The 14840-nt window shown below is 44.2% G+C and overlaps 1 protein-coding gene across 3 annotated transcripts in view; it reads right to left on the bottom strand.

The window, feature by feature from the left end:
* Window positions 1-267: 267 nt before the first annotated feature.
* The window catches only part of LOC147438338 (uncharacterized), a 93128-nt gene continuing 78555 nt past the window's right edge, over window positions 268-14840 (bottom strand). For all 3 annotated transcript variants that reach the window (XM_086487627.1, XM_086487625.1, XM_086487628.1), the window contains 5 exons: window positions 4305-4759; window positions 1761-4211; window positions 1100-1666; window positions 958-1016; window positions 268-852 (listed from right to left, as the gene is read on the bottom strand). In XM_086487627.1, the coding sequence (XP_086343753.1) occupies window positions 648-852; window positions 958-1016; window positions 1100-1666; window positions 1761-4211; window positions 4305-4759 (3737 nt within the window). In that variant the 3' untranslated portion in view covers window positions 268-647. The remainder of the gene's footprint in view (window positions 853-957; window positions 1017-1099; window positions 1667-1760; window positions 4212-4304; window positions 4760-14840) is intronic.

Below are 14840 nucleotides of genomic sequence, written 5' to 3'. Positions count from 1 at the left end.
GGAAAGACTAAAGCTCAAGGACCTCACACAATTACCAAGAAAGAGTGAGTGCTTCAAAGACGGACAAAGTCGAGGATAGAGCACCATTACTTGAAAGTTCTGGATTTGCAGTTGTGTGTAAAAACCTTACAAAAATATAGTTCAAAAATTCCAAGGAAACGGGCAGAGAAAGGCAACGAGCATTGAGCGACGAAGACTTACAAAATAGACCCACAGATAGAACAGCGAGCGAAGAGAGAGAAACATCCTCTCCGATGATTGACAACATTTCAGAAGCCTTCATGTCGATCACATCTTTCTGATCTCAGTTCCACGGTGGCTGATAATTGATGAAGCTTGCAAAACATGCTCTTGAATACAATTCAAGCTTTTGACCAGCTGATAACAACCGGAAAATACATGCCAAGAATTGCAACATAACAATACACCACGACAGGATAATGATTATGGCGTGTACTCTTTGCATTGCAACCAATCTCTCTGAGGCACGCAAATGGGCAGGGAACTAAGTACACGCCCACACATCCATCACAAATAATGCACAGAAATTACACTCTTAAGAAATTATAGAATTCATTTAAGGGCGGTTACAAATGAGTGAATGTTCACACCTTCTCAGTTGGAAGACCTGAACATTGCAGTGGTATCTAGGAAGACGATTCACTAAAGATTTCTATATGCAATTCCCTAACAAAGGCTTGTAAACCTTGTGTCATTGGGTGTAGGTTCCCGCAAAACCTCTCCGCATTGCTCGCTAAAAGCTGCACATCAAAATAGAAAGCCTGAGTCGAATGGTAGTAATCTTTTTCCAAGCGTTGCATAAGGACATCTAACGTCAGAGGTAGAGGCAACCTGACCATATTTCAAAAAAGCCAATTTAGCTCTCAGTGTTAAAGAAACACTTGCCATATCTTGGCTTGAAATGGAATGTAATCAAGGTGGTGGCATCATTGTTACCTATTTACAAAATCAGATTTACATGATGCTAGCCTAAGCTTGCGCAATCCATAAGCATCCTGGAAATACGAGGAATTAACATGATACTAAATTTCAAATCGAAGACTGCATGTAAACTTGTAAAGAAATAAAAGTAAAATACCTCTGGCTCATTAGCAGCAGATTCAAGCACCAACAGCAACCGATCTCTTGTTTGCAGATCAATATGTGGCTGCTCCCATTTAGCATCAGTTGAATCAAAAAGCTCCCATGGACTGTGTCGGTAGGGATTAGTCGGGTCAGATTTATACTGAACAGCAAACCTCTCCCAAGGGCTCTCAGGAAAATCAACTGATTTCGGTTTCACATTTATTACTCGTCCCTCCCACCATCTGCCCCCTTGTCCATTCTGAGATCTCCACCACACTTTGCACCTATCCCTGTTGGTCCACTTTCTCTCTATGGAAGAATCATACCGATTTTTCTCAATTATGAAATCAGGAAAATTTGTTAATTCTGGCAGACTTAACCAAAAGGTTTTGCCCTGCAAACACGATGTGCAATCCACAAACTCCAGAGTGAATTTGCAGCAAGTCTCTCCAGAATATGGTAAACTGACATATTCAAGACCCACAACTTGGCAAATTTCTGTGTGACATAAGTCATCTCCATATATAGTCCAAGGGCCAGGCTCATCTAGTCTGTACATGTCCAAATACTCTGCATGTCCCTGAAACTCAGAAGGAACAACAGTCAGTGTGGAAACAAATACATGCGCCCTTCCCTCCCTGCAAGATGATGAAGACTTGCTTTGGACAGTGTACCTGTCGAAGGTAGACAACCTCATCACCATATTGAGGAATGTAACGAGTTTCTTCCACCTCAGACTGCAAAAGCCAGGCTAAGCTTTTTCTTGTTCGAGCTACTTTGTCCCGAATTACCATGCTCGTGTTTACCTGTCGGCCTTGATCCCTTGTCACTTCCTTTTTGTGTCTGCTTGACACCCTCAGCTCCTTTTCCTTAACAGAAGATGCTTCAGCTTGTGGGCACTGCCCCACACCCCTCCTCTTAGACCTGATATCATGCAGCTCAATGTTCTGTACAGAATGACTCGTGTTTTCCTCTGTGTCTGCATCATCATAGTTGCTAACTCCAGGAGCCCTATTTATCCGAGCACTCGGTCTTTTAGCTTTTTTTCCTGTATCATAAATCTCCCTTTCCTTTTTAACAGCTTCTCTCTTACCTCTCTTGCCCCTTGATCTCATTGCCCTGACACCATCCATCACCACTGCCTGAACTTGCCTAACTTTTTTCTTGCTTGTTGAATCCTCTTCAGGTTTAAGAGATGGAATGTCAGTAGACTCTATCTCACACAAGGTTCTCCTTTTGTGAAGTGAAAAATCAGTCTCTCCAATAACATTCTCTGACTGGCTCCAGCTTGCATCATCATGACCGGATTCACTGTCATTATGGCCTCCCAGTAAACATAATTCTACCTCATCAGTATCCCCTGGAATACTTTGCATAGCACCTGATGAACCATCTCTGAGAGCCTTCCTCTCCTCCCTATCCACTAGCCTGACACAACTCGAATGATCTGGGCTTTTAAATCGATTTTCTAAGACAGCGCTCCTGTAATGACCCTCCCCATTGACCTGTAAGAACGCGGAATTGCAGTGATTGTGTGCAACTTTTTTACTGTTCTTTCTAGCTTGGCATGCAATGGCACCTCTCAAGCTGTTGACTGCTTTACCAACACCTCCCTGCTGTTCCTCATGAACCAACATTGGTTCTCCGTAACTCAGGCCCATATATCTACAATGGACCACTTGTGGTTTCAAGTTCACCTGATTTGTTTCAGACCCTAAGCTAGACCTGGTCCTTGGTTTGCCATACTCCTCTTCAGAAGGAAGTTCATTACTAAGACAGTGCTGAGCCAAAGAAGGGAATTTAGCAAAAGACTCCGGAGATGACATCCCCTGAGGCCCATGTGCTGCTCCTGCCTCTCTTTCAAAACTATCCATACGTGATTGTTTGTGTTCCGAGTTGCCAGACCAATTTATGCCTTCACTTTCAATATCTGTGTCTTCATTTGGAAGGTCCTCTGCTGCATCTGGAAAAACTTCCCCTACAGTCTTTTCTATAGAGGTGGAATAGACATCCGTTCGCCTGCGATAGCTGCCACTAAAACTGGCCGGGCTATTTGGCTCTGAGGCAACAGCTTTGCATGATCTCTCAAAGTACTTTGGAACTAAATCAAGTTCAGACTGGTTCTTCTCTTTGAGTCTTTTCCTGGGCCTTCTTAAGTCACCCGGTGGCATATCTTCATCGTATTCGGGCATACTATGTTGAGATCCACTACAATTTTCATTATTGCCTGTGTCTGATAACCCATCAGAATTGTCTTGCATATGTGTTGCAGAATCAGGAGCCTTGAGGATGAGCCTTCTAAGCCTTCTCTTGGTCTGTTCTTTAGAAATGTCCAAGTGATCCACCTCAGGGCTCACAGTTTCAGCAGTAGTAGGGTCTTCTAATTCGTCTTTATTGACAGGGAGCAAGATATCAGTCTCATTTTTACGCAGCTTTAAGACCAATCTTCTTGGTCGCCTGCTTGGATCTTCTTGTTCCAGTAAATCCTGTCTACCTGGTGTGGTAACTTTCTCAAGGACAATGGCCATAGGACCCACTTTGCTATCTGCATGGTTCTCGTACTTACAAAACTCTTTATCCCCCTCGTTAAACCTGGGACTTATGTCTTCAGCAACTGGAGAAGATGCCTCAAAATTTCTCATGAGGCATTCAAAATCTTCCTGCTGTTCTTCCTTCAGTTCAGCCCCCTCGTTCATCTCCACGACATCCTTTCCAGTTCTCTGAAAGACTTCCTCCATGCCGTTAACTTCCACAGCTTCAGCTGTCTCGTTTACTTGGCAAGCGTGCTTGCCACCATTCTTATCACTGCTTAGGGGCAGTCCATCAGATTCAGCCTCCTCGTCACTATACAAACTTGTATCTTGATGACTTGAAGATGCATCGTCCTCCTCTCCATCCTCATTACTCTGTTTGTTGTTAGTAAACAGCTGCAATGCATTTGCTGCCGCAGCCCTCTTTGGACGTGTCATGCGCTGTTCCGATGCAGGTCTTGGAGAGGTTTTGATCAATTCAGACTGCCCTTGCCTTTTAACCTTATGTATCCCAAGATCATTGATTGAATCAACCCGGTGTGGACAAGAAGGTGCTTTCCGAATTTTTCTTTCACCATAATCGTGGGGATGACCCTGACAATACGACAAAAGGAGCAAACAAAAAATAGTCACAAACTGAGCGATTTGAATTGACATACAAAGTGATGGCACGCACAAATTAAGCACCTCAGCTTTTCGTTTACGATTAGAGCGGCGCAACCATGTCTCTTCTACACTATTTTTGTCATCTTCCTCATCGTCACTTTGCCCCAGGCCTTCACTAGAGCTGGCTGTTCCTTCATCTTCTTCATCATCCTCAAGCAAGCTTAATATTTCCTCACTTGCACTGTAATCTGATCCTGAATCATCAGTGAGCCTAGTCAAATCTTGTTCCCAGTCCATTTCCTCATCAACATCTATTGGTTGTTCCACCCATCTCCGTGCACCACCCTCTGCAGTCTCAACCGAGGATCCTGGAATGTGAGGATGAAGGACAAGTGGATGATCTCTGAAAGCAACATAGTTAAGATCATCCATTCCAACAGCAAGATTAAGCCGTAGAGGCTGCCAATCTATCCCCAGTGCTCCAAGACGTCTTTGCTGATACATGCTCTGGTAAGGCTCCTGGTATGGAATCATATCTGAATCGAAATCCAAAGTCAGAATTACTCCAAGCGAGTGCCATGATAAAAGAGTAATAGCTCGAGAAACAAAAGAATAGCCCAGATTCATCTATAAAGAAAAACGCAATTTAAAAGCCCTTGATACTCAGCCAGAAACCTATATAATCATCAGCGTCCTAATGCACAATGATAATCAAATACTAAGTCAAGATCACAATATTTCCAAAAAGGATGTAGAGCTCATTTTCAACTACCCACACATCACACACACATATACTTTTCTTTTTTCTCGTTTTTCTTTCTTGCAAAATAAGGGGGGCTTGGTACCCTTTTGTATAAGGGAATCAAGATTACAAACCCGAAGGCATTACATCAGCCCGTAGGCACACAAAATATAACTATCTGATAATGAGAAAATGTCGCATGCACATCTAACCCTATGTGCATGTGAACAAGCTGATGTGGACAAGCTGACTCCTAGTTCAAGGATTTAGAACAGCCTAGGTAGTATTCTGGCACCCTTGTAAGCCTATACGCAGGACATGCATGTCTAGACACTTGGATTAGTTGCATACCCTTGTGAGCCTATACGCAGGACGTGCATGTCCATGCACTTGGATTAGTTGCATGCAGGCCATCCGTACAACAACCACGTCAGCAGGTCCTTCGCTTGAATTTTAATGCCTAGGTGTCCTTAGGTCCCTCGGCAAGAGTCCATAAGTTGGAAACAACTTATGAAGAGGTCATGCCTTGTCATTAGTTTGTGACATTAACAAACTCACTTATAAGAGGCGCTTCACATGCGGTTAAATACCTATGCTAGGATATTGATGCTAGTCTACCCGAACACTTCCCAATGCCTACACCTAGCAGACACTGGTTGTGCTCATGTGGCAGTACGGATTTTCACAGGCAGCACTGACTACTTTTGGCTGCAGGCTTTTGGGATCGAGTTGCTTTTGAGTTTCATGCTTTTGGGGCTCTGCTTTTAGCACCCCTTGTGATGTTTATAAGTGACCCAAGGGGGCTCGCTTTCTTAGAGCATTTGGACGCAGAGTCTGAGAGCAAGAATCCACAGGAGTTGTACTTTGCTCCAAGATTAATATAAAAGAAATACCGAAAGGGGCACCAGTCTAAGGGGCCAATCTCTCTCTTGTCGACTCTTGAATTGTGAATTGTTTTGAAGTGAATCTCTGTTGTGTCGCGACAAAATCTAGACTTGGGGTGTCAAAAGTTTGTTACAGTGGTATCAGAGCACGGCCGATTTCTCTTCTACCAAGAAATCCGATCCCTTTTCTCGCGGCACCTATGGATTCCGAAAAGAATTGATCGATCTCTTCTGCAATCGCTCAGGCGGGAGGAGGCAATATAGCAAAGTCAAGCGACTTAGCAGAAGATGAGTACACGCCACCTCAGTCCACACAATATGAACTCTTGGAGATACAACGTCGACAGCAGTTTGACGAGTGCACAGAGCAAATGCTTCGGTTTGTCAAAAATCCCTAATTTGCAAAATTTTTGACTCAACAGTCATGGCTGAAGTGCATACGAACCACCAATCAAACCTCCTACTCCGAAAATGTTCACTGAACAAAAACTCCATGATGTGGTCCAGACTCAAATCAGTCAGCTTTTGGACATGAAGAAGCCATCGAAGAAGCAATTGAAGAAGCGCAAAAAGAGGACTGACTACCCAGATTATTGGGCCGTCAATCTTCTTTTGCATTTGCAAGAAAGCAGAAGAAGCGTGTGCGTTTTGAAGGACTACCCAGTTCTTCATCCTCTTCTTCTGACAGTGCTTCTAGCTCTTTCTCTTCCAGCTCGAGTGAGGAGGACAGAAAGGGCAAGAAGCAAAGCTTTGGAAAGAATAAGAAAAAGGCAAAGAAGATCAGATTCCGACCAGTTTCTGATAGTTCTACAAAGGAGTAATCCTCTGATAATTCGAACTCCGACGATCACATGTTTTATGCAAAGAAGAAGCACTTTCACAAAGCCAACCAGTACGATTTCCTCGAAGATAAGAGGAAGAAGACAAAGGAATTTAAAGAGGGTGGACAGTCGATAAAATTTGAACCCTTTTCTGGATTCCGAGATGCTCCGAGGGCTTTGGCTTTCATTCAGCAATTTAACATAGCCTTCTCCAGAGGACATTACTCAAACACTCCAAGATCAAGAGGGCCGCATCGATTTTGAAGGGAAATGCTCGAACATGGTGGTCCACTCTTCTTTTGAGGGAAGAAGCCCCGGTCAAGTGGTTGAAGTTCAAACGGCTCTTTATTTCTTCTCGGTTGACCCAAGAATACGAACGAGATGTGAGAACCGCTTGGAACCATCTTCGGATGACCAAGGGTGATACTTTGGACACATATTGCGAGAGGTTTTGGGATTCTTTTCTACCGACCTCTTCGTTTAAGAAGGTCACTTTTAAAGAACAGATTGAGTGGTTTTGCTGCTGTCAACTCCCTACAGATATCCGAGATTACTGCCTTGAACAAAAGTCCGAGTCTATACAACAACTAATAGGACATGCGAAACAGGGATTCTCGATACATTCAGGGAATTTGACCTACCCCACTGACGAAATTTTGACTCAAAGAACCAAACAGACCTTGACCAATGAAAGAAAAAGAATCCCCATGAAAAGAAAGATACACGACACCGATTGACTATTAGAGAGAGAGAGAGAGAGAGATAACTATCTCAAAGAGGGAAAGTGTTTTGGTTGCGGGGAACAAGGGCACATCTTCGCAAAGTGCCCCAAAAAGGCACGACTAGGACAGACTCAAGACAGGCTAGATAGTTCTACAACAGCGGAGGAACGTGGTAGAAAAGGTAAAGATAAACCAAGATTGGTACCACATTGCATGGGAACCGACCCAAGCCAGATGGATGAAAGTACAAACTTTGCTACGCATGGAGCAAAGTCAAAGATCAGGAAGCCCTTATCTTTTTTGATAGAGGAGCCAAGGCCAACTTCATTTCACCTCAATTGGCGGCGCGGCATGAGATTACGGCCGAAAGGATGGAGCCACTAGCGGAGGCAGTTCTGGCAACGCCCAGACGGGATGTAGCCATTACGTCTGTCATTGGCAAACTTCGTTTGCATTGTCAGGGGTATTTAGAGCACAAGGACTTTTACATCATGCCTTTAGAAGGGTGTCGTCCTCCTAGGAATCCCTTAGTACCATAAGAACAACATTGTGGTCGACTATTGGGCAAGGAAAGCAACTTTGACAAATGAGAAGGGCAAGAAAATTATACTTGATGTAAAATTGAACAGTGAGTCCGTCCCTATTGTATCTGTAACAAATTGCTGACGTGTTGACCTACTGAAGAACGGAGCTACCGGCCGAGGGGCCTAAGCCTTGAATTTTTGCCAAAAACCCTAACCCTAACCCTAAGGGCAGCATAGAGATTTCCGAAAATTGCGTTGCTTGATGACGTGGCAAGCTGTACGGATTTCCGTGATTTACGTTGGCAGCTTTTTGGCTTTGCTTTTGGACCAGAGGCTTTTGAGTTTTAAAGGCTTTTTACTGTAACTGCTTTTCAGGCCAAGGGCCTTCAAATATGAGGCTAGGGCTCATTCTCTGGCATGCTTCTTGGAGAAGGTGCAGATTCTGGCGTACCGGCTTGTACTTTGATGATGCAATATAAAGAAATACCGAAAGGGCCGCCAAGATTTGGGGCCAATACTCTCTCGGGTGGAATTCCGCCACTCCGTGTCGCGTGTCGTCTCTCTCTTTCAGTTCAGTTGTTATTGAAGTGCTAAAAGTATGTTTCAGTCTGTTCTTTTCTATTGGCACGTGGTGCCCGCATTGTGTGTCACAAAGTGATGACGTGGCTAACGAAAGCAACAACCCTAATTTCTGCCAGAAACCCTAATTTCAGAAAACACTAATTTCAAAAAACCCTAATTTCCTGCAAACCCTAACTGCTGGCTGGAAACCCTAAACTAGCACCAGTCCGGATTTTGCGGCGCAAATCACGGAGGATGGGAAAAAAGCATGAGCAACGCTAGTTGAGTGCTTTTTGGCTTTGCAAGGGAATTGGAAGAGAGATAAAGAGAGAAACTGCTTTTGAAGTGAAAGCTTTTGGGGCTCTGCTTTTGGGCATCCCTTGTAATCTTTATATACACGGTTTAGGGCTCACTTTGCAGGGCATCTGGACGCACAGTCTGAGAGTGAAACCCTAACCACTCTTTGTACTTTGACATTGATTTAATACATAAAGAAATACCGAAAGGGGCCAGCCTTTGGGGGCAATATCTCTAGGCACGGAACTCCGTCGGGCCAGTGCAAATCTATTGTGATCTGTGAATTGTTTTGAAGTGATTATTTGGTGTTGTCGCAATTGATTCTTGACTTGGAGTGTCCAAGTCTGTTACAGTGGTATCAGAGCACGACCGATTTCTCTTCTACGGGAAATCCGATCCCCAATTTTTTTTCCCCGGCACCTATGGCTTCACACAAGGATCAGTCGACTCCCTCTGCATCTGGACCTGCAGGCAGGGATCACAACGAAGATTCCGACAGAAAGTATGGTCCGCCTCGGCCTACTCAGGCGGAGCAAAGAGAGATGAAGCGTCGTCCATTGATCGGCGATGCAACAAAGATGATTCTCAGTTTAGCGAAGGATCCGAAATTGGCAAAATATATGAGCGAGACTTCTTTTCAGGAAGTGCATACACAGTGGCAGAAAACCACTACACCACCATTGAAACCCGCTCTCAAGAAACCTTCTGATCACAAACAGTATTCAGAGAAGGAATTACAAGAGGTGGTTGATGCAAGGATTGCTCAGCTTTTTGACGTGCAAAAGAAAGTCAAAAAGCACGGCAAAAAGCAAAAGAAAAGCACTGACTTCCCGGGATATTTGGATCGTCAGTCGACTTTTGACAAGGCAAAGAAACAGAAAAAGCGTATTCGATTTAAAGGAGCACCCAGCTCTTCTTCTTCTTCTGACAGTTAGAGGTGGTTGATGCACGGATTCCTCAGCTTTTTGACGCGCAAAAAGAAGGCAAAAGGCACGGCAAAAAGCAGAAGAAAAGCATTGACTTCCCGGGATATTTGGGTCGTCAGTCGACTTATGACAAGGCAAAGAAACAGAAGAAGTGTGTTCGATTTGAAGGAGCACCCAGCTCTTCTTCTTCTTCTTCTGACAGTTCTTCTAGCTCTTCAGATTCGAGCGAAGAAGACAGAAAGGGTAAAAAGCGAAGCAAGAAACAAAGCTTCGGAAAGGGCAGAAACTTCTATGCGAAAAGAAGAATTTTTACAAAGCCAACCAGTATGACTTTCTCGAAGATAAAAGCAAGAAAGTCCGAGAGTTTAAGGAAGGTGGCCACTGGACGACGCTATTCAGAGCACTCCAAGATTAGGAGAGCTACAACTTACCTTAAGGGGAATGCTCGTACTTGGTGCACCGTCCACACTTCTTTTAAACAAGACTGCGCCAGTTAAATGGCTGAAATTCAAAAAGCTTTTTATTTCTTCTTGGTTGACGCAAGAATATGAACGAGATATATGAGCTGCTTGGAACCATCTTCGGATGACCAAGAAAGATACAATCAATGCTTATTGCCAAAGATTCTAGAGCTCTTTTCTACCCGCCTCTTCATTCAAGAAGATAACGTTCAGAGAACAGATTGAGCGGTTCACCTTGGGTCTACCTACAGAGATCCCAGATCACTGCTTGGAGCAGAAGTCAGCTTCTATTCAGGAGTTGATGAGTCATGCGAAGCGGGGCTTTGCCATTCACTCTGGCAGTCTGACTTACCCCACAGATGAGAACATGACACAACGAGCCGAACAGACTTATGGGACTGAAAGTAGAAAGAAAAAGAGCAACCCAGAGAAAAAGGATGCACAACCCAAGCTTACTCCTCGGGAGCGAGCTCGATTCATCATAGAGGGGAAGTGCTTTGGGTGCAGGGAAAAGGGACACATTCCGCGAAGTGCCCTAAGAAGGCACAGAAAGAACAGAATGAGGCCTAAGAGTTCGAGAGCAACTGAGGAACGTGGACGAAAAGACAAGATGAAAACAGGACTGGTTCCAGATTGTGTGGGTACCGATCCTGACACCATGGATGAGAGTACAGAACATTGCCGAGCTTGGGGCAAAGTGAAAGATCAAGAGGCCCTGATTTTCTTTGATGGAGGAGCCAAGGCCAACTTCATTTCACCGGAATTGGCGGCGCGCCTCGAGATTACTCCCAATCGGATGGGACCACTTGCAGAGGCAGTTCTAGCAGCACCCGGCAGGGACGTAGCCATTACACCTGTCTTTGGCAAACTTTGGTTGCATTGTTAGGGGTATTTGGGGCATGAGAACTTCTTCATAATGCCTTCGGAGGGTTGTGATGTTCTCTTAGGGATTCCCTGGTACCACAAGAAAAACGCCGTGGTCGATTATCGGGGGCCAGAAAAGCGACTTTGACTACAGAAAAGGGCAAAACAAATATACATGATATTAAACTGAAGGGCGAATCTGTCCCTATTGTATCGGCTTCGGCCATTTCAAAATTAATGAAATCCAGTCTGTTTGTTTACTCCATCTTTATGAAAGAATTGACCGATAAGGATAAGACAAATATGTCTAAACTTGATAAAGAACGCCAAGATTTTCTCCACTCTCACGCCAATTGCTTCTCAGTGGGCCTACCAGGAGAGTTACCGCCTGCTCGTCCTAAAGATCATACCATTGATCTGATACCTGGAAGCCCACCACCGAACCGGCCACCTTACCGTGTGAGCCGAGCACAGAATGAAGAGATTATGAACCAAGTGAAAGACCTCTTGAAAAAGGGTCTTGTCCAACCTAGTACTTCATCGTATTGCTCTCCAGTGTTGTTGGTTTAAAAGAGAGACGGATCTTGGAGGATGTGCATCAATTATACAGCTCTCAACAAAATCACCATCAAGAACAGATTTCCGATTCCTAGGATCAGTGATATACTCGACAGGTTACAGGGATCCTCGTGCTTTAGCACGATTTACTTGAAGAGTGGATATAATCAGATCCGGATCGCATCGGGAGACGTCTACTAGACAACCTTTTGGACTACTTTTGGGTTGGTGATGCCTTTTGGCTTAACCAATGCTCCTGCGACATTTAACCGGATGATGGACAGGATTTTTTGAGAGTATAGACTATTTGTTGGCACCTTCTTTGTCGACATCATTGTTTTCTCCAAGAATGACGCAGAACACACAGATCATCTGTTCCAGGTATTTCAGGCATTACGAGATCACAAATTTGTGATTGATGCGAAGAAAAGTGAATTTTTCCTACCAGAGATACACTTTTTGGGACACATTGTCTCAGCAGTGGGAGTGCAAATGGACCCGGCCAAGAGTGATTGGTCCGATTTGAAGAATGTCCATAAAGTTAGAAGCTTCTTGGGACTGTGTTCGTACTACAGGCGGTTCATAGGAAAGTTTGCGAAGGTTGCTTCCCCTTTGCATATCTTGACACAGAAAGGAGTCCCTTTCTTGTGGGGATCCACAGAGGTAATTGCCTTTGGGACCTTGAAGGAGAAATTGACTACGGGACCAGTTTTGACTTTGCCGGACTTGCAGAAGTCATTTGAAGTATATTGTGATGCTTGTGGTCGTAGTCTGGGTGTGGTCTTGATACAAGAAGGCCATGTCATTGCTTACGAGAGCCGATTGTTCTGTAGGCCAGAGATGACAGCATAGATATATGAGAAAGAGCTTTTGGCGGTTCTCCATGCTCTTACTCAGTGGCGGCATTACCTACTCGGAGCGGATTTTATTGTCTTTACAGACCATCAAAGTTTGCGCTACTTCTTGTCACAGAAGCAGCTTGTCACAGTTTCACTTCCAGATTGTCCATGTTCAGGGAGAGAAGAATGTGGTGGCAAATGCTTTGTCTCGGAAGCCGTTGGTTCTGGCTATTTCCGCGATACACCATAGGAGCTTCGAGGATATGGTCGATCAGTATGCCACAAATACAGATTTTACAGATATTTTCAAACGGATACGGGATGGGGAGACGATAGCTGGATACTCCCTTCGGGAAGGCTACTTGATGAAAAAGACTATGTTGTGCGTTACACAGCCGTTGAGGGAAAAGGTTATGACTGAATGTCACTGTCCACCTTTTACGGGTCACCTCGGCATTGCTACCACCATGAAAGGGGTAGAGAGATACTTTTTTTTTTGGCGAGACTCAAAAAGGATATGGAAGAATTTGTGCGTAGTATGCCAGAAGGTCAAGTTTGACAGGCATAAGGCACAGGGATTGTTACAACCTTTACCTATACCCACCCGCCCGTGGGAAAGTATTGCAATGGATTTCATTTTTTATCTCCCGAATACACAGAATGGTCGCGATGATTTTCCGATACTCCTCAGATTGTGAAACTTTACCTCGATGCTTTTGGTTTAGCATAGTCTACTCCAAATAAAACCAAAATTCAGCTTGGCCAGAGATCTGGTGCAGTGAGATACACAAGAGGGGAGTCGCTCCGCTCCTTTGTCAACAGATGCCTTGATTTAGATACTAGTGTCACTGATGTCTCTTCGAGCTTCAGGGATACTGAAAGCTGACAGTATTCTGTTGTATGACTTTAAGAAATGGAATTTCTGATTATGATACTGATTTGATCTTGACTTCTCTTAAGTGCAGGAACTGATAGACGAAATGACTGCAGCATTTTGGTCTGATTGATCTCGAATAGACATGGTTCCAATAGGGGTTAGTCAATCGGACATGGACGAGGTCTCGATTGGACCTAGATGTGATTGCTAGCTACATTGCCGATAAATCATGCTCTAAGATCCGAATGAATGTTGAATGTCATGTGATGTCCTGTGATGTCTAGTGATGTCCTGTGATGTCGTGTGATGTGACTGTTGATTTGGTACAAGTGCTAGATGTGTGTTCCTAGTACGCAGGTACTAACAGTCACTGTCTGCTAAGACGGTTTATGGCTTCTATCGCTTTTGCAGGCGTAGTCGCGGTCGATTACAATGCTTTCAAGAGGGGGGTATGTCACAAAGTGATGACGTGGCTATCGACAGCAGAAACCCTAATTTTTGCCAAAAACCCTAATTTCTTGCAAACCCTAATTTTTTGTAGAAACCCTAATTTCAGAAAACCCTAATTTCCTGCAAACCCTAGCTGTTGGCCGGAAACCCTAACTGGCGCCAGTGCCACGTGGCAACAGCTCCAGATTTTGCGGCGAAAATCAGGGAGGATGGGAAAAAAGCATGAACGACGCTAGTTGAGTGCTTTTTGGCTTTGCAAGAAAATTGGAAGAGAGATAAAGAGAGAAACTGCTTTTAAACTGAAAGCTTTTGGGGCTTTGCTTTTGGGCATCCCTTATATTCTTTATATACACGGTTTAGGGCTCACTCTGCAGGGCATCTGGATGCAGAGTCTCAGAGTGAAACCCTAACCGCTCTTTGTACTTTGACATTGATTTAATACATAAAGAAAACCGAAAGGGGCGCCAGTCTTAGGGGCCAATATCTCTAGGCACGGAACTCCGCCGAGCCAGTGCAAATCTCTATTGTGACCTGTGAATTGTTTTGAAGTGGTTATTTGGTGCTGTCGTGATTGATTCTTGACTTGGAGTGTCCACGTCTGTTACATTGTGACAGTTTTGGCTTCGGCCATTTCAAAATTAATGAAATCCAGTCTTTTGTTTAATCCATCTATTTGAAAGAATTGAATGATGAACAATGAACGAACATGTTTGAACTAGACAAAGAACAACACATATTTCTGCGCACATGTTGATTGTTTCGCAGAAGGCCTACAAGGAGAGTTACCCCCTTCTCGTCCTGAGGACCATACTATTGATCTAATTCCTCGAACCACACCACCAAACCGGCCACCTTACCGTGTTAGCCGAGCCCAGAATGAAGAAATCATGAACCAAGTAAAAGACCTTCTTGAAAAGGGTCTCATCCAATCTAGTACTTCACCCTATTGTTCTCCGGTTTTATTGGTACTAAAGAAGACGCATCTTGGAGGATGTGCATTGACTATAGAGCTCTCAATAAAATCACAATCAAGAACAGATTTTCGATTCCATGATGATATTCTTGACCGACTACAGGGATCCTCTTGTTTC

Source organism: Adiantum capillus-veneris, chromosome 17, assembly GCF_014529385.1.
Source record: "Adiantum capillus-veneris isolate H3 chromosome 17, ASM1452938v2, whole genome shotgun sequence".
Classification (NCBI taxonomy): Eukaryota; Viridiplantae; Streptophyta; class Polypodiopsida; order Polypodiales; family Pteridaceae; genus Adiantum; species Adiantum capillus-veneris.
This window is presented reverse-complemented; position numbering and strand designations above follow the sequence as displayed.